The sequence below is a fragment of the Berkeleyomyces rouxiae genome, assembly GCF_048999995.1.
Source record: "Berkeleyomyces rouxiae strain 22BRR77 chromosome Unknown BrBRR77_ptg000002l, whole genome shotgun sequence".
Classification (NCBI taxonomy): Eukaryota; Fungi; Ascomycota; class Sordariomycetes; order Microascales; family Ceratocystidaceae; genus Berkeleyomyces; species Berkeleyomyces rouxiae.
In genome coordinates, this window is record NW_027396492.1 from 5,330,896 (window position 1) to 5,355,105 (window position 24,210).

The window sequence follows — 24,210 nt, forward strand, 5'->3', positions numbered from 1 at the left end:
TGAAACACTTGCTCAGCATGTTTCACAGCACATGTACAGCGTCGTGTTGGGTGAATGGAAGATCTATATTCTAGAAACAAATCCGTATCTGTGCTTACATTTGCCCCTCGTCATTGACTTCATTCTCCCATAGTGGATGCTGTTGGTGACCCAGGCACTCTATCTATACACTATAATTACAAGGGACATGACTAGGATGGCTTTGATTATGCGAATCCCCCTACTCTATAATAGCTAGGGTATAGTGATATTGGTGGTTGTTTCCCAAGTCTCATCCCAACTTTATGGGAAGCTCTACCCTGTCCGTCGGCCTGCGGCGAGTCTCACCGTCCGTTTGGCACGTGGACAAACTCTCATGCACGGGATTCTAGGTCACAGCTCGGGTTCCGACCCGAGATATTTTGTTCATGTATAGCCATAAGTACATCTACGCATATGTGAATGCCACACGGTACGAAAGCGCCGTTTCAGGGGCGCTATAGTGAGCTGTACTCTGTGTATGTAACTACAACATACATACGTTGATTGATACTGGTACTGGTACTGGTACTGGTACTGGTACTGATACGCTTGCGCATATGTGCATGTGTGGTCGTTGGGTATGGATGTAGTTAGTTATCCATAACCATGTTATCATGAACTAGCTATACAGCGCGTGTAGTACATACATCGTGGTCAGGCCTGTGGTCAAGCTTCTGACTTCTCCTGGGAGGCCTGCCTCAAAAACATGGCCATAAGACACGGAGCTTAAGCTCAGGCTCAACCCCTAACAAGGGCGCTTATATCAAAGTCCTATGTGGCTTGTATTTTCGCCTTTGCAGCAGTCAAGTCTCCCTTGCTGTGCTGCTATACAAGTCTACAAGTGTAGATTCACGCATAGAAGCAGAACAAGCACTCATGTGGGTTGGCCCAAAACACTACTTGCTTGGATTCGTCTGGAACCCAATTGTTGACTTTCTTTTCTTTTCGCAACTGTCAAGTACTTATGACTAACTATACAGGTATTATGTAGTACTGACCAGTTAGTAGCATGACTGGCATGTATATGTGTATAGAGTTATGTATGTACATATGTACATACAAGCAGAGCCCCCTCCCGCTTATGCGGAACTCGCTCTCAGCACATTCACGAAGAAGCATTCCTCACAGCCCTGCAAGGAGTGTTGATCGATAAAGCTGCTGCCTATAGTGTAGCATCACCCCTCCGCTTGTCTACTAAACAAGACAAATCATGTGTAACCCCTTGGCCGCTTGGCAACCTCTATGCGGAGGCGCTTCTTTTTCTCGGACTCCTTCAGCCACTATTTTTCGGCTGAATCTTCTTTATTTGGACCGGGTTGGTGAAATTTGCCGAGCCTTGATCATTATATTATCACTTGCCTATGTATGCACACATGTTCCTATCCATGATTCCAACCTAGAGAATGTGAGTAGGAGTAGTCACATCATCAACATGGCTTAGATATATCATCTCTCAAGTCTTGAATAACTAGTTATTTATCTTACAAACAGACGTCTCTGAACTGTTGTTGAGTGCCAGCCACAGGCTTTGATCATCAATCGCCCCAACTCCCGGCCTACTCTGAGCCACTTGGTTTCCACACTCTCACTAGAGCTACAAGCACTGGGTGGTCAAGCTCACCACCACAATCCTTTGGACTGACCCACCACACGGAAACAAGGTTAACGCCGTGACAGCTGTGGCTTCTCCTATAAAAGTAAATGCCAGACTTTTCTCCTCCTGGCCCGAACTTCGACAGGCCTGTGGCCTCGGCTCGATCCGACAAGACGCGAGCGTTCTTTGCTAGAGAATGAGTTGCGACGAAGTTTCAACGGAACCTGCATTCAGAAATCATATCGAGCTGACAGGTTCCTCGGAGGCTTTTCTTAAACTCATGTAGCTAATGCATAATTACAAAATATTGTCTTGTGCTACTTTTGGGGATGCATGTTTTCTGCACCATTTACGTGGATGGATAATACATAGGCATATAATTCGATGACGCGTGAAACCGCTCGAGATAGTCATTGCTAGTGATCAAGCGGTAGTTATAACCCGAAGCAAAAGGCCGTCCACTTACATATTGATAACTGCAGCTGTCTGTAACAGTTTGGGAAGTGTTCAGTTATTTGATCCTCAGTTACGTCGCGCCAGAGTTGCTTCAAGACGAAGATTATCCCTAGGAATCTTGAAAAGGTGGAAAGCCCCCGACATGCCTGCAATGTTACAATGTCATTGTTCACGCAAATCTGGGTTCTTTTCAAGTGAAAGAAGGCATGTTATTGCGCGTTGTCTTGGGTGTTGTTGAACAAAACACCAAGAATATCATCACTATTTCCCAAGGTTGTCACTCCACTCAGAATCACATGCTTAGTCAGCGCATATACATGGATGGCAGGCTATTTACCGTGGCCCTCATTGGCCAGTCTTGCTCCAGGATTTTCCACTCTACTGACACCCCAGCTACTCTCAAAGTTGTCAAGCAATTTTTAGTTTGTCGTCGTCGTGGGGGAGTTTTGTTTTCTTTCTGCCTCCTTCGTCACTGCTCTCAGGGCGAGAATTGCTTGAATATTCCCACACCAGCCGCCGGCCAATACCAGCCAATTGAAGCCCATCATGTTCCCCCGGGCCAGTGTAAGTGAATACGAATCTCCTTGACTTCTGGCTATCAAGCAATTATAGGCCAAATGCGCCTGGTCTCCGATATTCGTTGCCGCTAGCGTAGTGATGTTTGGACTGCTAACTCGTTTGGTTTGCGCTTTAAAGACTAGGGCTCTGGCACTTTCTGCTGCCCGCCATCTGCCGTCTCTCACGACTCGGTCTCGGTTGCCTTCCGTGCGCCGCCATGCTGCCGTATTCAATTCTCCCTTTTCGACTACCGTCCGCGCCCTGAACGCCGATGTCCTATCCGCCTTCAGCTTCATCTCCGACCCCGTGCCCGAGAACCCGCAAACCCTGACGGAAAAGATTGTGCAGCGCTACTCGGTTGGTCTGCCAGAGGGGAAGAAGGTCAAGTCGGGCGACTATGTTACGCTGTCGCCTCATCACTGCATGACCCACGATAACTCGTGGCCCGTTGCGCTCAAGTTCATGTCTATTGGTGCTTCTACTATTCACAACAACCGCCAGGTCGTCATGACTCTCGATCACGATGTTCAGAACAAGTCTGAGAACAACCTGAAGAAGTACCGGCAAATTGAGGAGTTCGCCAAGAACCACGGCGTTGACTTTTACCCTGCTGGCCGTGGTATTGGTCACCAGATTATGGTTGAGGAGGGCTATGCCTGGCCCGGAACTGTTACGGTTGCCTCAGACAGTCACTCTAACATGTACGGTGGTGTGGGCTGCCTGGGAACCCCGATGGTTCGTACTGATGCCGCTTCTATCTGGGCCACGGGCCGCACATGGTGGCAGATCCCCCCCATTGCCAAGGTCACCTTGACTGGAATTATGCCTGCTGGTGTGACTGGAAAGGATGTCATCGTTGCTCTCTGTGGTTTGTTCAACAAAGATGATGTGCTGAACCACGCCATTGAGTTCACTGGCTCTGACCAGACCCTGCGCTCCATCCCCGTTGATGACCGTCTAACCATTGCCAACATGACTACTGAGTGGGGCGCTCTCAGTGGTCTCTTCCCTATCGACAGCGTTCTTCAGTCATGGTTGCGCGCCAAGGCCACATCTTCCGCTGTTCTTGGAGAAGCTGGCAAGGGCAAGTTCACCCACGAAGCTTTGGATGAACTGTTCGACAACCCACTGGAGGCTGATAAAGGGGCTACTTATGCCAAGGAGCTGTACTTGAACCTATCAACTCTGTCTCCCTTCGTCGCCGGCCCCAACTCTGTCAAGGTTGCTACTCCTCTGCGCGACCTTGAAGCCCAAGACATCACTGTCAACAAAGCCTATCTGGTTTCCTGCACCAACTCTCGTTCGTCGGATATTGCCGCTGCTGCTCGTGTCTTCAAGGAGGCTGCTGCCAATGGCCAGACCCCCAAGATTGCCGATGGCGTCAAGTTCTACATTGCTGCGGCGTCTATTCCTGAGCAAAAGGCTGCCGAGGCCGCCGGTGACTGGCAGGTTCTGGTCGAAGCTGGTGCCGAGACTCTCCCCGCTGGCTGTGGTCCTTGCATCGGTCTGGGCACCGGTCTTTTGGAGCCTGGAGAGGTTGGCGTCAGTGCTAGCAATCGTAATTTCAAGGGCCGTATGGGTTCCACTGCTGCCAAGGCCTACCTTGCCAGTCCCGAGATTGTTGCCGCCAGTGCCCTCAAGGGCAAGATTGCCGGCCCTGGGTGGTACGAGAAGCCTGAAGGTGTTGAGAAGGTCATCATTGGCGAGGGTAGCGGCGATTACCTTGCTGACAAGACCCAGACCATCGAGTCTGCCTTGGAGAAGCTCATTGCCGAGGCTGAGGCTCTTGCTGCTGAGGGTGAGAAGAACGCGGCTGGTGAAACAGCTGGCTCTGGCGCTGCTGCCACCCCCGCCGAGTCTGATAGTGAATCTCTGACTGAAATTCTCGATGGATTCCCAGAGAAGATTGAAGGCGAGATTGTGTGGTGTGATGCCGATAACATCAACACTGACGGTATCTACCCCGGCAAATACACCTATCAGGACAATGTTCCCAAGGAGACCATGGCTCAGGTATGCATGGAGAACTACGACACCGAGTTCCGCAACGTTGCTAAAGCTGGCGACATTCTAGTGGCTGGCTTCAACTTTGGCTGCGGCTCTTCGCGCGAGCAGGCCGCCACTGCCATTCTGGCCAAGCAAATTCCGCTGGTTGTGTCTGGCAGTTTCGGCAACATCTTCAGCCGCAACTCCATCAACAACGCGCTCATGGGCGTCGAGGTGCCGCGCCTCATCAAGCGCCTGCGTGAAACCTTCAAGGACGGCGAGACGCTGCCGACCCGCCGCACGGGCTGGAAGCTGACGTGGGACGTCCGTCGCTCCAAGGTCACTGTGACGGAGGGCGAGGGTGGTGAGTCGTGGAGCCAGAAGGTTGGCGAGCTGCCTCCTAATGTTCAGGAAATCATTGCTCGCGGTGGTCTGGAGAAATGGGTCAAGGCCGAGATTGGCCTGTAGAGAATGGAAAAGGCGAAAAAAGGAAAAGCATCTGAGAACACCCCATGTCGTACCTCTCACAGCATGGACATGGCCTAAAATGCTGAGTGCTTGGATGGAGTTTAGTGTATATGTATTCTTGTATTTTTCTTGGGAATTTAATGGCGGCTTCGGATTTGTTTTCTTTTTGTTAACCCCCAATTCATTTGGATAACGAGTTATCCTATCTATGGGATCTTGTATTTGTACGTTAACCCTTTTTTTACCTACTGACTTGAAAATACGTTTCTCTGGTATCATCTTGCAAACCAAAGTGATGATTGGGTTGGTCTGACAAGTATAATTATTGACAACTTTGTTGCTGGTTGGTGTTTTCATCTGGTTCATGAAACCCCAAATCGTCAATGGTCTCTTCATTGACAGCTTCCTCGTTAACCATCGCTTCATCCGCTACTAACACATCTTGGACATCCTGACCAGGAATGGTTGCAAGAGCCCGCTTTTTGGCGTTCTTGGCCACTCTATGGTGTCGCCGACTCTTTATATGTTTCTGCCACTGGTCTTCGGATACCAAGGTTAGGTGACACAGCTCGCATGTCTTCTTGATAGGGATCGTGCGGGGCTTCACTGGCTCATCGGCAGCACGCAGTTGGTCTCTAGCAACATCGGAAACTTCCTCTGGTGCTGGTAGAGTATCGCCATTAAGAAAAGCCTGAGTGAGAGTTGCCGCTGACCCTACGACGGTGTGCGCGTAGGCGGAGACATCGGTGCTGTCAACGAGAAATAGCTTCCCTATAGCATCGGGCTCTTCCTTCAACAATGGGATAAGCTTGCGCCGGATCCACCGGATTTGTGATCGTGCGTACTGTCGTGTCGCAGTCTTCATGTCCTCAATGGCTTGCACTTTCAGAGCTTCTAGAGTCGCAGCGTCGGTCTGAGCAGATTTGCTGTTGGTCATCTCAAGGTATGCGCGGAATTCCTTGAAGCCGATGGTCTGCCAGATGCCGCGGGTCATGTCAACCGGAGAGCCTGTGGCTTTTTTAGCGGCCAGATAGGCGAACATTTCCTGAATTTCAGCCATCAGGCCCACATGTTCCATCTTGTCGACTCGCTTGTCCAGCCGGGTCTTGAGAGTCTCGGGTTCGGAATAGACCCAGAATAACAGTGTTTCCCATGGCTTGGAATCGCCTGGAACCTCAGTGAGTCCTGCGACTGAGCCTTGCTGTCGGAGTCGTTGCTCTGCATAAATATCGGATGCCTTACATCCCATGCGCAGAAATATTTCCAATGACCGTCGAATTTTGCGCCTATCATTCGGGTGCCATCTGGCGGCCATTACGGGGTCAACCTCCTTGAGTTTAGCATACAGAACGTCTGTTGGCTCATCTAAAATCGGAAACTCCGTGACCTTGTCGGTCTCACCCGTTACCAAGTTGTCCTCGAACAAGAGGCCATTCAAGTAGTAGTGAGTACCGCCCACAACAATAGGAAGCTTCCCTCTGCTTCGGATGTCTTCAATCAGAGCTTGAGTTTTCCGCTTCCAGTCACCCACAGCCCATGTTTCCTCGTCTAGGCTGATGTGAGCCAGCAAATGATGCGGAACGCCCCGCTGCTCGGCCTCGGTTATTTGATTGCTGACAACTGGCAAGCCACGGTACATTTGCATTGCATCTGCGTTGATAATTTCACCGCCAAAGCGAACGGCCAGTTCAACCGCCAACTAGAAAATACGTGCGAGTGCATGTTAGTGGTCTGATGTCGTGTGGCCTCCGTAGCAAGAACAAGTGCGGTATGTACATCAGACTTGCCGGTGCCTGTTGAGCCCAGGATGACGACCAGTGGGTCTACGGGCTTCGCTTTTACGGACATGGCGGCGTAGACAGCGGAGGACGCCGAGAGAGTCAGTGCTGGCTTGTGCGCCGAGGAAAAGACGAGCGAGGTGAAGCGGGAAGCGAGAGTCTGGATAATCTGTGGAAGCAAAGCCATTCCTGGCAGAAATCAGATCATGGCTTTGACGAGACTATCGTAAAGTTCCGGCGAAGCTGGTGCGTGCTGTGCATTTCACAATAAATCTTTACACCATGTTTCAGCGGGACGTCAAGCTTGTCGTTTAAAATTAACTTGCGTTTTTAGTTGGTATTTTTCTCTCAAGTCTGGGGTTGTTATGTAAGCAGGGATGAGCTCAGGAAATCTAATCGTGCCTTCTAGAAGCCTCAAGGTTAAGCTGGATTCTCCAGTGTACCAATGGACTTTTCAGTGGTGCGGGCACTAAAGCCAGCCGCTGTAAGCTTAGCGATGACACCAAACCAAGCGGCTCCTAACCCAGTATCCGGTTTAGCCCAGTACGGCGGTCACGTGCAAGCGTGCCTTGGAGCCAGCTAGCCTGCTTTAGCTGGGTGGCCAAATTGGCCACATCGTCCGTTTTGCGGGCTCTGTTTTTTGAAGCCAGATCGCCAGCTCCAGCGTGTCCCCCAAAAAGGCGTCTTCTTCCTCTTCTTCCCGTCTCTATCATCTCTCCTTCTTTCTCGTCAAGTCTTTTTTTTTTTCTTTTTTTCTTCAACCCCCATCGTCAACTACTCGAGCAAGAGCAATTGATTGCTCAGCTATCACCGAGTGGTGTTGTTTCCTGTCCTTTTTTCTCCGTCCCTATCGTGTTTCCTAGCTCTTGTCTATAACATTCGCCCATCATGAGTTCCCGTAAGTATTCACAAACTTCCGCGATAATCTCATTAGTTCAACTTTCATCCATAAATATGGCCATCGCGACTCGAGCCTTAAATCAACGCCTCACTCTACGCACCGCCATTGTTGCGCCCTTTCAATTGCTGCCACTATAGCCCTCGGTGGCGTCTTGCGAAGCCGCGATGAATCATTCAGCTGCCAATCCAAAGGCCACGATGCTAACACCTCTTTTTCCATCGCCACAGTTCGCTTCCTTGACCTCGTCAAGCCCTTTGTGCCGTTCCTCCCCGAGGTTCAGCAGCCCGAAACCAAGATCCCGTTCAACCAGAAGCTGATGTGGACGGCGCTCACCCTGCTCATCTTCCTGGTCATGAGCCAGATGCCCCTGTACGGCATTGTCTCATCTGACAACTCCGATCCCCTATACTGGCTACGTATGGTTATGGCCAGTAACCGTGGTACCCTCATGGAACTGGGTATCACCCCCATCATCTCTTCTGGTATGGTCTTCCAGCTCCTGGCTGGTACCCACATGATTGATGTCAACCTGGAGCTCAAGTCCGACCGCGAGCTTTACCAGAGCGCTCAGAAGCTGTTTGCCTTCATCCTGTCGGCCGGCACTGCTACCGTCTACGTCTTCTCTGGTCTCTACGGCCCCCCCTCCGACCTGGGTGCTGGTATCGTGTTCCTTCTGATCCTCCAGCTCTTCGTTGCCGGTATGATTGTCATTCTGCTGGACGAGCTTCTGCAGAAGGGCTATGGTCTGGGCAGCGGTGTCTCGTTGTTTATTGCTACCAACATCTGCGAGTCAATCGTTTGGAAGGCCTTCTCGCCCACTACCATCAACACTGGCCGTGGCCCCGAGTTTGAGGGTGCCATCCTTGCCCTCTTCCATTTGCTCCTGACCTGGCCCAACAAGCAACGCGCTCTGCAGGAGGCTTTCTACCGCCAGAACCTGCCCAACGTGATGAACCTGCTGTCGACTATCGTGATCTTCCTTGTGGTCATCTACCTGCAGGGCTTCCGCGTTGAAATTCCTGTCAAGTCCTCGCGCCAGCGTGGTGCTCGTGGCTCGTACCCCGTCCGCCTGTTCTACACCTCCAACATGCCCATCATGCTGCAGTCTGCCCTGTCTTCCAACATCTTCCTGATTAGCCAGATGCTATACTCGCGCTTCTCGGAGAACCTCATCGTTCGTCTTTTCGGTGTCTGGGAGGCTAAGGAGGGCTCTTCGCAGCTGCAGGCTATCTCTGGTCTGGTCTACTACATGTCGCCTCCCCTGAACTTCAAGGATGCTCTTCTGGACCCTATCCACACCGTCCTGTACATCACCTACATGCTGACTGCTTGCGCCATCTTCTCCAAGACCTGGATTGAGGTTTCGGGCTCAAGCCCTCGCGATGTTGCCAAGCAGCTGAAGGACCAGGGTCTTGTTATGGCTGGCCACCGTGACCAGAGCATGTACAAGGAGCTGAAGCGCATTATTCCTACTGCTGCCGCCTTTGGTGGTGCCACGATTGGTGCTCTGTCTGTTGCCAGTGATCTAATGGGTGCTCTTGGATCCGGTACCGGTACCCTGCTTGCGGTGACGTAAGTTTTCCTTCTCTTCTTGTGCTGTCTTTTTTAAAAATACGTTTACTAACATTTTGTCTATAGCATCATCTACGGATATTTCGAGATTGCTGCCAAGGAGGGTGACATGGCCAGCATGAAGGGTATGATCATGGCCTAAGGTAGCACATGACGTAACATGTGGTTTATTTAAATTACCTTTTGTCTCGTCATTGAGAAGAGGGTTAGAAGGAGAATGGAGTCTAGATGATCCACTCCTTGTGTAATACCAACACAATTGGATTTTTTTGTTTTTTAAAGCCATGGTATAACCGTCTACTCTCTGCTCATATACGCGGTCTGCTTTTGTCGTCTCTTTCTTTTCCTTTGCTCCGTCATACATCATGTTGTCTTGTTTATTTCGTTGTTGGCCTTTCGCCTTGGCTTTTTTTTGTACTGCTTTCTTTTGGATGGGGTGGTCTGATGTCTCGTTTCTTTTGTTGAGCACACACACAACTAGATGATCTGATAAGTAGTGGACTGTCCCTATGAAATCAAGAAAAAACATCGCAGGTATCCTGGTCTTGAGCATGTTCAAGTTACTGCAAGCACAACTCAATTGTACGTTACCTTTCTAGCATTTTACATCAGATAAGGCTTCAAACAATGGCAGGAGACCGTTATTACTGGGATGTCGCGATATAGTTGGCCCAAAAAAATGGCTTTGCGAGCTTGACTGGACGAGCACTTGACCTGGACTATGAAAAGTGCTCTTGGCCTTTATGTTGTGTGAGAAACTCGTATTAAGCTCAAGAGGAAAAAGTCTCAATTAGATCAAAGCTCGGTGTTGTCTTGTCTTGTCTCTGACAAGGACGTAAAGACAATCTCGAGTCAGACCAAGGGCAGCTAGCATGTTAGCAGTTCTGGAATGGACATTACAAGTTTGGGGATACAAAGAATCCAGTTTGCGACTTGCAGATGAAGTTACACCGTGTGTTGGGTTACAGTTAGTTAACCCTAGAGATGGCCAAGTTGGCTGCCATAGCACGATATGGCGAACAGGGGCAGGGCGATTAACAAGCGGAGCCTACGCTGTCGGCTAGTTCAGTCACCGCAATGTGGGTAATAACAGATACAAAAAAGGAGGTAGGAGCAAGATTGTGGTGTGGTGTGGTGTGATAAGTCTATTGAATTTTGGTGACGACAAAGTCAATTTTCAAGAGGGTCACAGTTTCAAGATCATGAATGAAGCAGAAAAATTCAAGATAAAGCGCACAAAAATCCCTTATGCTAAGATAGAGCCAGTGCTGGAAGAGGAAGGTGCGCGTGAAGGATGGATCGGAACTTTTTGAACACCATCGAGTAGGCAAAACGCGTCGGATGGTGTGGTAGTAGTTAGTTATAGTTGGTTAAATCTGTTTTTCTTGACGGATGTATCATGGCATAGGCTACTGTACACATGTTCTCAGCGGCAGCGGCAGTGGCGGCGGAATTGGCCCGGCAGACTGCCAAGGTGCTCCGGATTGATGCATGTGCTATTCGCATTCGGGATCGGATAGCAGCTGGTGGCAGGCGGCAGATAGCAGATGGCAGGTGGCAGGTTAGTGGCACGGCCTTCCGGAAGTTGGTGATTGGCTGCGTTGTCGTCGGCGTGTTCCACCGGCGTGACATTGGAGAGGGCCGGGCTGATGCATATGGATGTATGTATGTATGTACATACATATATACATGCATGATATGATGATGGGGGTTTGGACTTGTCCGGGCTGTGGGCGGGCTTGTAGTAGTACCAGGCAAACTAATCCTGGGCTATCGTTGCAATGGCAGCCCCCCAGTATTCGTCGAGTTTGTAGGCGCGGGGTGGCGAATTGGGGGCGAGATCAAGAGGCGCTGAGAAAGAAGCCTTTGAGAAATCGGCCAGCGGAAAGGTGTCTACAATCGCTCATGTTTAGCATAGTTATCGCGCTACTAACCCCAACCGTCTGATCTGATCTGGTCTGGTCTGGCAGCCAGAATGAGCATGACGTTTCACACGCCACCATACGAGAGGGAAAAAAAGCTTATTTGCCGATAGCTACGATTGGCAGCCTCACACAACGGCAGGAATTTATCTGTATTTTTCGCCCATTTTGCCATGTCAGCCTCAATCTAAGACCAACTGGGGGCCTTTTTTCGTGCCCTTCATTTTTTCTCACTGTAGTTGATAGAAGGCCCTCATTATTATTCATTCCATGGGGCGTGTTGCCACTGGCTAGTGGGCGCTGGAGGGACTAGAAGGAAGAAGGTAGCAGACGCGACGACGTTGTTGCGGACGGAGGAAGTAACTTGTATATACATATGTATGTATGTATGCACATACATACATCTGCCTAGCGGGATCTCTCTGGATTATGATTGATTATTAAGTCGACTCATAGTAGATACACCGACTTGATGACTATTGTGGTAATTGCGCTTGTTCACACTGGCAATAGCCTCCCGACGCCGCTGCACTTGCGACTCACGGCCCCGTCGAGATTAACGTTGGCGTTAACACACCATTTATTAACTAGTTAACTACCACTTCTTACTTCACGCCTTTTTTCTCCCCCTCCTATTTTTCTTCCTCTTTCTTCCTTCCCTTTAACCCTCACCGCCGCCGCACTGGTTTTCTGGCTATGAGCTTCTCGCTCGTCTCTGTTGAAAATCCTTTGCGCTATTGATTTCTTGTGTAAAAGTACAAATACCCAACTAACTATACGTGCTGCTTGCTCTCTCAGCTTATATCCCTGGTCTGCTTGATCGACGGTGCTCTTTTTCGTTCTCCTTCACCAGCAGTCTTAACCAGGTTTCCTTTTTTTCTTTTTTTTTCTTCTTTCTTTTCTTTTTTCTTTTCCACCAGTGTCCTATTCCAACTGGGCATCATCGTTCTCCTGCGTCTCTAATCTGTCGCCAGCTCTGGTTTTTCATCGCACTCACCACCAGAGTGCTGTTCTTCCTATTTAGGACGCGCCTTGCAAGCTTGTCTCTAGCTAGAAGCACCCGCATCTTGTTGTTGCCTTGGCCATCACCATACGTCCCCCCATCGCTGTTCCCATGGCGCCCGAGACTTGTTCTTGGCCCATTTGGGAGGTCGATGATTTCACGGCCTGTTTTAAGACACAGTCAGTCTAAGCTCATGCCCTTCTCTTCATGTTCCGTCCCAGTCTCCCAATCGGCTGCTTGTGTACAACTGCTGCGTCGCGCACTTCCACAAGAAACGGCGTGGCTGTTCCGAGGTAAAACCCATTGCTAACACGCACGGCTACTTTGCTCTAGATATTTGTCAATCGCTTTGCCCATAACCATTGTGTCGATCTCATGCCTACAACTCGTCATCAGCGCACTATCACGCCACTGGAAATCCAACTCACACGATGGATACATCTCTATAAGCAGTGATGCCGCCCATCAACACACCGACCTGCCTCCAGACACCGCTGCCGAAGCAGAATTGGGCGACTCTTCCGAAGACGATGTTGAGATCAATGGCGGCCGTTTAGCCCTCGCGAAAACTACAACACGCGGCTCCGTCGTGCAAGCCGACAAGGCTCCCGCCGAGCACTTCTTGATTATCGTCGAAGTTCTCGCCATTGCCGGTCTCGTATTTATCAATGTTTACACGCTTCTCAATTCCAGAGCTGTTGCTGGTCCCATTGCTGGCACAGTTTCCTGGTCTTACGTGCTCATAATTGCTGGCCTGCGTCTCTTCTTGGGCCACTCCAAGTGGCGTGTGCCCCATCTCTGGAACCACACCGCCACCATCTACTGCTGCCTTTGGCTCATCAATCTAGTATTGTTCCGCTCAGCTCTGGTGAACTCGGCCAGTCTGGTTGAGCGCAATATCTCAATTGTCCAGTTCATCTTGTCCTCGCTGCTCTGGCTAATCGCCCTAACTGAGCGCAAAGGCAACAAGACTGTCGTCCTGGAATGGGAGGATGGTATTGAGCCCTCGCGCGAGCCACTGGCTTCTCTGCTTTCGCTCGCTACCTTTGGCTGGGTTGATACCATTATTTGGCAGGGCTACAAGAAGACCATGGAAATTGAAACGGTCTGGAACTTGCTTCCCAAGGATAAGGCTGCTGCTGTTATCTCCAACTACCGCTCAGTGAAGAAAACGACGACCCTTGCTTTCCACTTGCTTAAGTACTTCAAGGGAATGCTGCTGTACCAGTGCCTCATGGCTGCTCTGGGTGGCGCTCTAACTTTTGTTCCGACCCTGCTTCTGCGCGCCATTGTAAAGTACATTGAGCAGCCTGGCGTTGCGCCGAAGAACGTCCTCTGGCTCTATGTCATTCTTCTCCCAACCGTCGACTTTGTTCGCTCCTTCGCCGACGGAATGGCACTGTGGACTGGCCGCAAGATTTGCATTCGCATTCGCGCAATCATGGTTGGTGAAATCTACGCCAAAGCACTTCGCCGCAAAGCTGCCTCCGGAAATGAAAAGACCCTTGGTGAAGACAAGAAAAAGTCCAAGAAAACCGACGATGATGAAGACAATGGTATTCTGACTCGCGCCAAGAGAGCGCTTGGTCTTAAGAAGAAGAAACAGGACGACTCCGAGTCTGACTCTGATGCCGACAAGAATGACGATGACGAACAGGCCAACCTGGGAACCATTATCAACCTGATGTCTGTTGACAGTTTCAAGGTCGCTGAGATTACAGCCTATCTCCATTTTCTCTGCGCCGCTGCACCTGTCCAGCTCACACTTGCGATTGTTCTCCTGTGGCAAGTCATGGGCCGCAGTTCAATTCCTGGCTTTGTCGTCATGGTAATCCTCTTGCCCGTGAACTACAGTCTTGCTCTCGGCTTCAGCACCACCTCCAAGAAGATCATGACTGCTACCGACAAGCGTATCAACATCACCAATGAAATCCTGCAAAACATCCGCATCATCAAGTATTTTGCTTGGGAGCGCCGCTTCGGCGCCATGGTTGACGAAAAGCGAGAGAAGGAAATTACTGCCCTGCGCTCGCGCTACATTCTCTGGTCAATCGCTGTTGTCATCTGGAACTCTGTTCCTGTCCTGATTACCTTTTTCACCTTTGTGTCGTACACTCTGATTGAGAAGAAAGCCCTTCTCCCTTCGACCGCTTTCACTGCCATGTCACTGTTCATGCTTCTCCGCATCCCGCTCGACCAGTTTGGTGATATGATCGCCCACGTACAAGAAACCAAGGTTTCCATCGACCGTATCGAAGAATTCCTCATGGAAGAAGAGACCGAGAAATATGACCAACTTGGCAAGGAAAATGTTGACGAAGAGGGCAACCGTGTCATTGGAATCCGTGATGCTACCTTCATTTGGGGTGGCAAGAATGCAGTCCGTGAAGATGGTTCTATGGCCTTCCGTTTACTTGACCTCAACGTTGACTTCCAGATTGGCAAGCTGAATATCATTGCCGGATCCACTGGTGCTGGTAAGTCGTCTCTGCTTATGGCTCTCATTGGTGAGATGACCTTGATAAAGGGCCGCGTTTATTGTCCTGGTGGTTGCAGCCGTGAGGATGTTCCCGTTAATCCTGAGACTGGCCTTGCCAACACTCTGGCTTACGCTGCTCAATCTCCTTGGCTTGTAAATGCTACCATCAAGGAAAATATCTTGTTCTCGGCTCCATTTGACGAGGGTCGGTATAAAGCCGTCGTGGTTGCCTGTGCTCTGGAACGTGACTTTGATATCCTGGACGATGGTGACGATACCCTGGTTGGTGAAAAGGGCATTTCGCTCTCGGGTGGCCAGAAGCAGCGAATCTCTGTGGCTCGCGCTCTGTACTCCAACTCGGAACACATTATTCTTGATGATTGCTTGAGTGCGGTAGACTCTCACACCGCCCAGTGGATTTTCACCAACTGCATCCGGGGTCCCTTGATGCGTGGCCGTACTTGTATCATGGTAACTCACAATACCCAGCTCTGTGTTCCCGCATCGGACTTTGTTGTTGTTTTGGAAAACGGTCGCATTGTTGCCCAGGGTACCCCCGATGACGTCATTGATTCTGGCAAGCTTGGCGAAGATATCCAAAAGTCCAAGGGTGTTTCTCGGGAGGTTTCTCGACTTCCTTCTCGCGTTCCATCTAGTGTTGGCTCTGGAAGCAATGAAACTGCCGTCGATGGCACTGCTGATGTTTCCTCCGCCGACGCGAGCACTGCCAAGAAGGATACGCCCAAGAGGAGCAAGCGTAGCGCCATGGAAGAGAACAAGGCTGTTGGCAGTGTCAAGTGGTCGGTCCTCATTCTCTATCTCAAGGCTATGGGATCCTGGTGGTTCTGGGTCGTGGCACTTGCTGTTTTCTGGCTTCAACAACTGAGCACTGTTGCTAGCAGCATCTGGGTTCGCGAATGGAGTAACCAATACGTGTCCACTGAAAACCAAATGTCTGCCATGAGCGTCCATTCCCAGGGTGCTCAAGTGCAAGCCGGCATCTCTTCTTCAGGTTTCACCGCTTCCGCTACCTACCTCACCCCTCAGTCTTGGTTCGCTATTGCTGGATCAAACGAAACGCAGCCCGACCATCCCGAGGTTAACGCAACGTACTACATTACTGTGCTTGCCATAATTGGCCTGGTTGGCGCTTTTGCCGCTTTCTTGCGTGACATTTGGGTGTTCTACGGATCTCTAACTGCTTCCCGCTCCATCCATTCACGCCTCATTGAGTCTGTCACCCGTGCCAAGTTCAAGTTCTTCGATGTTACTCCCCTGGGCCAGATCATGAACCGATTCAGCAAAGACCTAGAAGCTATTGATCAAGAAATCGCTCCCATCGCTCTTAGTGTGGCGGGCTGCGCACTTGGCATCATTATCACCATTGTTCTGATTGCTTCTATTACGCCTCTATTCCTAGTAGCTGCTTTCTTCATCACCCTACTCTTCCTAGCAGTCGGAGTGCTCTACATCAATGCGTCTCGTGATCTCAAGCGCCTGGAGTCGGTGCAGCGCAGTCCTCTATTCCAGCAATTCGGCGAAACGCTCAGCGGTATGACGACCATCCGTGCCTACGGCGATGAACGTCGCTTCATACGCGAAAACTTGACCAAGATTAACACGCAGTCTCGCCCTTTCATCTACCTGTGGGCCTGCAACCGCTGGCTTGCTCTGCGTAGTGACATGCTTGGTGATCTGGTCTCGTTCTCTGCTGGTGTGTTCATTGTTTTGAGCATTGGCAAAATTGACCCCGGCGCTGCTGGTATTTCTTTGAGTTACGCTATTTCATTTACTGAGAACATCCTATGGCTGGTCAGACTCTATGCGATGAACGAGCAGAACATGAACTCGGTCGAGCGTATCCAGGAGTACATTGATGTGGACCAAGAGGCTCCTGCCATCATCGAGAACAACCGCCCGCCTCAGAACTGGCCCGTAGAGGGAAGTGTCGAGTTCGTCGACTACACTACTCGTTACCGTGAAGATCTGGACCCCGTGCTGCGCAATGTCTCATTCAAGATTGAGCCCCGGCAAAAGGTTGGTATTGTTGGTCGGACTGGAGCAGGCAAGAGTTCTCTAGCCTTGGCTCTATTCCGTGCGCTTGAAGCAGAGACGGGCAAGATTGTGGTTGACGGGATGGATGTTAGCACCATTGGCCTGGAAGATCTGCGCAGCAACATCACCATTGTACCGCAAGACCCCACCCTCTTCCAGGGCACTCTGCGCACAAACCTTGATCCTTTTGAAACTTTTAACGACGAGGCTATATTCTCTGCCCTGCGTCGCGTACAGCTGATTGGACCTGATGAAACACCTGGTGTACCGTCGGGAGTATTGACGCCCTCGGAGTCGAACAAGAACATCTTCTTGGACCTGTCTTCTCCGGTCAGCGAGTCGGGCAACAACTTGTCCCAGGGCCAGCGCCAGCTTCTGTGTCTAGCGCGTGCTATGCTCCGGAATCCCAAGGTTCTCCTGATGGACGAGGCGACGGCGTCGATTGACTACTCAACCGACTCCAAGATCCAGGGCACGATCCGCGAGCTGACCAGCACCATCATCACAATTGCGCACCGGCTGCAAACGATTGTCGACTACGACCGCGTGCTGGTGCTGGACAAGGGCGAGGTCAAGGAATTTGCGCACCCATACGAACTGATGCTCATGGACCAGGGCATCTTCAGAGGCATGTGTGAGACGAGCGGAGAATATGACAGTCTGCTCGCAGCTGCGAAGAAGGCATTCGATGCTACCCAGTTGGTGGATGTGAGTGAATCTGGCTAAAACAAAAAGAAGAGAGTGAGTGGAAGGAAAGGGGTCCTTTTTTTTTCTTTGCTATGTCAGAGTATGATTGTTTGGTCCTTTTTCTTGTTTGTGACTCTAGACATTAATCCTATAGCCTGAATGTGTTTTGATTCCTCATGATCTGTATTTAGTTTGGCGGTGGTATGAATGTAGTTTGCACAAGGCGACGATGTCACCAAACTTTGACATGTGTGTAGCCCTAACCCTATCTTAAAGCTATTGAGATGTGTATACATGTGCCTAATATTTATGCAACTTGGTTCAAGGTTGAACATAACTACCACTCTTTCTTATTAATAAAATCTTTGGCACTCTGTCTTTCACCCATCACCGCCGCTATCATGGACCCAGAAAGTGCCTCTGCTGGCGCCGGCGCCGGCGCCAATGTGCTTAAGGACCATCCCATAGCGAGACTTCCGGCCGAGACGTAGTCGAAGATGCCATAGAAAGTCTCGGCCAAGGACGTGGGCAACTTGCGAATCGCCAACAGCGCAATGAACCATCGGCTGGCACTTCCCTACTACAATTACTTCTTTCACACGTACAATATTGTCATGTCCATTGCTGGTTTGAAACAGCTGAATGCAGTCTCAAAACACAAGACCATCAGGGACTACGTCAAGCATCTTCGGGTTCACCTACCGGGAAACGACGTTGATGAATATACAAAGTGTCTGATGGAGTCTGCCGTGTTAACTGGCACGCACATTGGCATGTTGGAGGAAGCCATGCGCGGGCTGCCGGCTCTCACCAGTCTCACGTCTGTGTTGTCGTCGAAAGTAAAGGGGTTTATGGGCATTGCACATTTCCAGGGGCCGATTCTCGCCGCAGCATTTGCCGAGTGCAAAATTTCCTCCATCAACTTGGAAAGTGGCACCTCCCCTATCCCGACTTGGGTTGAGTTCCGGCCCAGCGCGGCCATCACTACAGCGATCTTCTATATCCCCGAATCTACGCGAGCCATCATCCGCCCCATGTTGCTGGGTGTCAATGAGGTGCACCTCTCAATTAGTGAACCGTTTCTGTTTGAAGACAACGGGCCCTCGCCACTCGGCTTTCTACTGTCCGGGACGCCCGAGCTGCGCACGCTGAAGCTTGACTTTTGATGGGCTCGCAATATTGAAACAACGGAGAAGCTTCTGACTTCACTTGCCGTCGATGCGAAATGCGCCCATGAGTTGAGTAGCAAGGGCGAGCCACTTCCTAGCATCTCCGACTATTTTAAGCCCCTGGGTTCCAACCCTCATGATGAGTTAGAATCTGGTAGCTCTTCCGAACTTGACGAGGCTGTTGACGAGGATAGTAGTGAGCATATCCCCCAAACGATGCTACCAGATACTGTCGGCGGTGTTTCCGGCCGGGCTGGACTCAACATGGCGTCATTCCCCACCGATCTCAGCTGCTGACCCGCCTGGAGCTGGGAAAGATGACGGCAAGTCTCGATGTCATGACATATGTCCTTGAAGCTTTTCTGCCGCAGCTAGATACACTGCGACTATCATTCCTGGGCCTAGCTACCAAACTGGTGTTCAGCAACGAGCAACTTGACGAGCAACTTGACCGTCTAGTTGAACTAAACCTTGAGCAGCATGAGTGGATTAAGCTATTCCTGGCTCTGGCCGACACCAGTATGAATCATTCAAGCAAGAAGTTGACTATATCTTTGGAAAACCTAGTGCTGGATAAGTGCGACACCACCATCCTGCAGTTGGGCTTTTTGCAGCCGTCATGCACGCGGGACAGGGCTGACTTGGTCAAGGACGACTTGAGGAATGCCGCCCAGGAATACAAGACCACGACATACGACCGGGTTTCTTACTTCCGCGAGATAGCTAACTCCATTGCTGTTACAAAGCTTGCGTATGCCTACTGTCGCGGGCTTATCATCAAGGCTCAATATGAGAACAACGGTTGGAACTATGAATCTACGGATGAGGATAACTCTTGGGAAAATTGCGATGCGGATGACGATGGCTCTTTTCTGTATGACTCATGAGGATATTTGAATCACTCCTAGGCTCAAGACCAACCCTTGGATTAGCTATCTGCTTAGTGAAATCCAGTTGTTTTAGGCCCTGATCGAAAGGTAAACGTATGTAAATATAAACGATTGACGAATATGCACAAAAGGTACATGGCCGCTTGCATAATGAATCCTATGTACCCAATGCACTTTTGTGTGAATCGATTATCTATTAACTCCCTCTGTTCTAGGTTTTGGGTGTCCTCCTGGTGTCCTTTATATACTCCTCGTATGTCCAGTCATGTGCGCACTCATCTATGTAAGGGGAGTACTCATCTATGTGAAACCCTCATGTGAGACCCTCATTTATGTAAGGAGGCACTCTTTTTTCTGACAACTTTTCATAGGTTATCATGTGTCAGAAAAAGAGTGCCCCACAGTCTCATACATGATGACCATACATAGATGAGTGTGCCGACAGACTCACATGCGACAACTATATAAGAGACTCTAGGAGGACGGCTAGAACCTAGAATAGAGAGAGAGAATATGTCATCGATATCAACACACTCTTACTCATTCACACATCATGCTACTTTGTGTAATTGTGGATCCGATGTGTCAGCCGCCTCCCCGCACTTCCCCAGCTCACCTTCCCGGGAATGCTACAGTCGTAATACTCTACAGCTTAAACTTCAAACCATAATTATAACCTCATTCACCCATCCCACAATGAGCAACACGACAATGCCTTTTTCATCGCCCGATATTTAAGGCGATATGGCTATCGCCGCAGCCACCCCGTCGACTCCGTTCGCCCCCCCCCCCTTTTTTTTTCTGGAGCCCATCTCCGATGACCTAACACGATCTCCCCTCCTGAACGGGTCAATCGTAAAGTCAAGATGATGGTGAAGATGTGGACGGCCTTCTTAGAAATCGAGGGAAAGCCTGGTGTCTCCTACAACTATACCACCGGTAAACCCAGTGCGACCGATGAACAAGGGTCAAGTTTGGAACAAACTAATCCTGATGTGGCTCCTTCACTAAGGCGCAAGGGTCTTACACGGAGGAAGCTTTATGAACAAGCATTCAATGACTCCCCGTCGCCCGCTATCGCAATGACGCAACCCGAGACTATCGACGCATTTAACGGTGCCGGTCTTGATGGTCAGGGTCCCTCACAAGAGCCAGCAGGGAACTCGACTCAGCCATCATTTCTGTCGCCAAATCCATCTCCTTCCACTGTGGACGTAACTCAGCAGCGCCCAAGACAGGGTAATCTGGCGGTGAGATCACGACCCCATCGGTCGACAGAGGTGACTGTTAGCTCAGCTCTCTTGTCAGCCCTTACTCGCTGTCAAGAACCGCAGCGCAATGCCTTGGAAGACGCTTCAAGAGACATCCAAAGTAGATTTTTTTCGGAGCCTGGATTTGAGCGAGTCGACACCTTTTTAAGCTTTCTGGAAAGCCGGCCATTTTCCGTCCATCGGTACCTAGGCTCAACAGAAGCTTACAAAAGGCGTATGTTTTGGAGCGTTCAGGATAGACCATCACCGACGCCGGATATCCAGACCTGATTAAGAAGGGATAGAGAAATGTCAAAACTTTCAGCTTCAAACTTGCAACTTTATCAACACCACAACATAACGGCCTGCCTAACTACAGCGGAACCTCAAACCTATGAGATCAGGCTACGAAACTTGGTCACCTGTTCACCAATACTTACACAATTTTGAACCATCATAACCTTTGAACGCAATGCTTTCAGATCATCATCTTGCAGACCTCATATGTCCCGGCCGTAGAAAAGGTCAACACTTCTCCAACGAAGCAAAAGCGTTCATGATAGCGCTGTCACACACTGGAAGGTCTTCTCGGTACATCGCCCAGCAGTTCAAGACAACGAATTCTGCTATGCTTCGCATCATTCGTGGCTTTGAAGAACGGTCCACACTTGACTATCGCCCCAGAGAAGGACGGCCTAGAAAGCTCAATTCGAGGGAGAAGCGATATATCTTGCGACTTGTTCAAAAAAACCGCTCTATTCCGTGGGATTCCCTTGTCAACCAAGCAGGGGTCGATGTGAGCAGGCAGACCATACAGCGCCTTGTATCCTAGCGATTCAAGCGCAAATGGAAAGCAAGAAAGCGCACAAAGATCACTGTTAAAAACAAGCGGACCAGACTTCGATGATCGCAAGCTTAGCTTGAAGATGTCGAAGAATTGGAAGAGGTACAACTCATCAAAGTTTATGCACAGTTCACGATGCTGACAAACCTAGATGATCAACTCGGACGAAACTTCGATTGACAACACCATCACCAACAACAACGTATACGTCTTCCGAGATCCGGGTGAAATATTCTGTGAGCATGTTGTCAGCGCCACCGAACGAAAGCAACCTGAGGTTTCCATGATGTTCTGGGCAGGCGTCTGGAAAACAGGCCGAACCCGCATTATACCCATGACGCGAGATCCGAGGCCAAAGAGCCAAGGCTACATATTGTGGCCGTAACGTCTAACACCCTTTTTTACGTGCTCCCCATATTTGTGTAATCCTTCCAATGGATCATCACTATTCCCAATTCTTCCACGAATTCTTCCATTCCTTCTCATTACTAAACCAATTCAACTCGATAAAGCTTCAAAACCTCTAAATACATTCTTGAACCTAAGATGCCCCAATACTCAGAAGATAACATAAACCATGCTATTAACGCTATCTCTAACGGCCAGAGTATCCGCAGTGCTTCCCGAGCATGGGGCGTGCCTATGTGGACCCTGCAACACCGCATTCATGGGACACATTGTCGAGAGGCGGCCTTTTCTCTCCTTCAGAGGCTAGCCCCGACCCAAGAGAGCCATCTCGCTGAATGGATACGCATACAAGCCAGCCTAGGGGCCCCTCCAACCCATCCAACAGATACAACATGGACGAGACAGGTATCCAGGAAGGCAAGGGATCAAATGGGCTGCAGCAGTGGTTTCCACTGGACCTAGATCCCTTCGCTACCTGGAAATTCACTGTCACCGAAAACGGCCGGACCAGTGACTACTGCAATCGATTGGCTCCAAGAGATATTCATCCCTTCAACCCAACTAAGCGACCCTAGCGAACCCCGGCTACTCATCTTGGACGGTCACGGAAGCCATGAAACTACTGATTTCATGTATCTCTATTACACGCACAACATCCGCCTGCTTTTCTTGCCTCCTCATGCCTCCCATGTCCTTGAACCCTTGGATCTATCAGTCTTTGGCCCCTTAAAAACTGCATATCAAAAGGAGCTCGGATACCTAGATCAGTGGAACGATTCTACTGTTGTTGGCAAAAGGAATTTCCTTGCCTGCTATCAGAAAGCACGTACCAAAGCTTTCACAGGCAGTAATGTCAAGGCTGGCTGGCGAGCTGAAGGATTATGGCCGGTCTCAATCACCAAACCCCTTCTTAGTCCTCTACTGGTTAGGAACGCCAACGACGTCAGCAATGCGGTTGACCCTATAACAGATAGGACAGTTGGGAGCCGCTCAGTCCCTCAACAGTCTTTAGGATCATCTGTGGAGTCGTGGCCGACCCCCAAGAAGGCTGTTGATTTCCGGAGGCAGTTCACCCAGTTCAGCCAGGCGAGCCGACCTCCTGCGGCGCAACGGCTATTCTTCCGCAAGGTCCGAAAAGGAGTTGAAGAAAAGGACTTTCAAATAGCGGCCTTGGAGGGTGAAGTAGAGGCGTTGAAAGCACAGCTCGAAGCCAGCGAGCCAAGGAAAAGGAGGAGGGTCCAATTAAGCCCCAATTCAAAATTTGCGGATTTCGAGGCTATTCAAAGGTCCCGGTTGGAGACTGGCAAGGCTGTTGTTGTGCCTGATGAATCCGGCGAGTCTGAATCATCCAATGACGTGGGAGATTCTGCTGCAGTGGTAACGCGGAGGGTGGAAGGGTAAGGATGAAGATGAGGATGGAATTAATATCAATTACTATCGTGCATTTTAAGGATTACGGAAATGTGGGGAGCACACAAAAAAGGGTGTCAGACGTTATTGAATAGAATAACCACAGCTTTCATTTGATATAACTATTATTTGTCAGTATAGATTGGAGTACTCACTGTTGTCCTTCACAGAAGATGCTTCTGGACCGTCACAAGTTCAACGAGATAGGTAAAAGTAGAGAATCAATTATCATGGAAGAGGAGAACGATGATCGATACCTTGCAAATCAATAGCTACACCAGAGAGAAAGAGCTACTCTTTATATCCAAATCCTCCCGTTCCAGGTCGCAGTTCAGATGAGGTAGCCCATGCGTCGTCCAATGCGAAAGGCAAAGTTCCATTGCAAGCATGGGAGATATGCGCTGATACTCTAGTGCTGATGAGAAGAGATGTCTTTGGTCACGTCACGATGGAGGTGAAGGTCAAACTTACAGGGAGATGATGATGGCCCAGTCATTATCACACGTCAGACGCAGATTGGGGTTCCGTCACCATGTTGGAAACAACTGAGATGGAGTCGCGAGTCAACCCTAGGCCTGGTGAAGTCAAGGGTTTGCACTCATAATATGCCAGCACATAGCAGCAAGCCCCAACCCTAATACTGCTAGAAGTCTATAATCTAGGATTGCTTCCAGGAATGCTTGAAGAATATCTTGCTAAATTCAAATATCGTTGCTAATCTGTTGGATCCAGAGACATCGAAGCCATCCGCCAACCTGC

At 50.0% G+C, this 24,210-nt stretch overlaps 6 protein-coding genes across 6 annotated transcripts; 5 read left to right on the forward strand and 1 right to left on the reverse strand.

Moving 5' to 3' along the window:
* Nucleotides 1-2,617: 2,617 nt before the first annotated feature.
* BROUX77_003040 (uncharacterized protein) lies at nt 2,618-5,083 on the forward strand (the record flags this gene model as incomplete). Its single annotated transcript, XM_073747648.1, has 2 exons — nt 2,618-2,635; nt 2,768-5,083. 2 exons carry the CDS (start codon nt 2,618-2,620, stop codon nt 5,081-5,083), a joined length of 2,334 nt encoding a protein of 777 aa, XP_073608122.1.
* Nucleotides 5,084-5,405: 322 nt separating this feature from the next.
* Nucleotides 5,406-7,048, reverse strand: BROUX77_003041 (uncharacterized protein; the record flags this gene model as incomplete). Its single annotated transcript, XM_073747649.1, has 2 exons — nt 5,406-6,782; nt 6,860-7,048. The coding sequence occupies 2 exons, from the start codon at nt 7,046-7,048 to the stop codon at nt 5,406-5,408; spliced, it is 1,566 nt and encodes a 521-aa protein (XP_073608123.1).
* Nucleotides 7,049-7,749: 701 nt separating this feature from the next.
* On the forward strand, nt 7,750-9,476 carry BROUX77_003042 (uncharacterized protein; the record flags this gene model as incomplete). Its single annotated transcript, XM_073747650.1, has 3 exons — nt 7,750-7,759; nt 7,990-9,334; nt 9,401-9,476. The coding sequence occupies 3 exons, from the start codon at nt 7,750-7,752 to the stop codon at nt 9,474-9,476; spliced, it is 1,431 nt and encodes a 476-aa protein (XP_073608124.1).
* A 2,894-nt stretch (nt 9,477-12,370) lies between these two features.
* BROUX77_003043 (uncharacterized protein) lies at nt 12,371-17,519 on the forward strand (the record flags this gene model as incomplete). Its single annotated transcript, XM_073747651.1, has 2 exons — nt 12,371-12,438; nt 12,593-17,519. 2 exons carry the CDS (start codon nt 12,371-12,373, stop codon nt 17,517-17,519), a joined length of 4,995 nt encoding a protein of 1,664 aa, XP_073608125.1.
* Nucleotides 17,520-18,034: 515 nt separating this feature from the next.
* On the forward strand, nt 18,035-18,646 carry BROUX77_003044 (uncharacterized protein; the record flags this gene model as incomplete). Its single annotated transcript, XM_073747652.1, has 1 exon — nt 18,035-18,646. The coding sequence occupies one exon, from the start codon at nt 18,035-18,037 to the stop codon at nt 18,644-18,646; it is 612 nt and encodes a 203-aa protein (XP_073608126.1).
* A 219-nt stretch (nt 18,647-18,865) lies between these two features.
* Nucleotides 18,866-19,536, forward strand: BROUX77_003045 (uncharacterized protein; the record flags this gene model as incomplete). The annotated part of the gene is made up of 2 exons (XM_073747653.1): nt 18,866-18,880; nt 18,940-19,536. 2 exons carry the CDS (start codon nt 18,866-18,868, stop codon nt 19,534-19,536), a joined length of 612 nt encoding a protein of 203 aa, XP_073608127.1.
* Between the last annotated feature and the right edge of the window lie 4,674 nt (nt 19,537-24,210).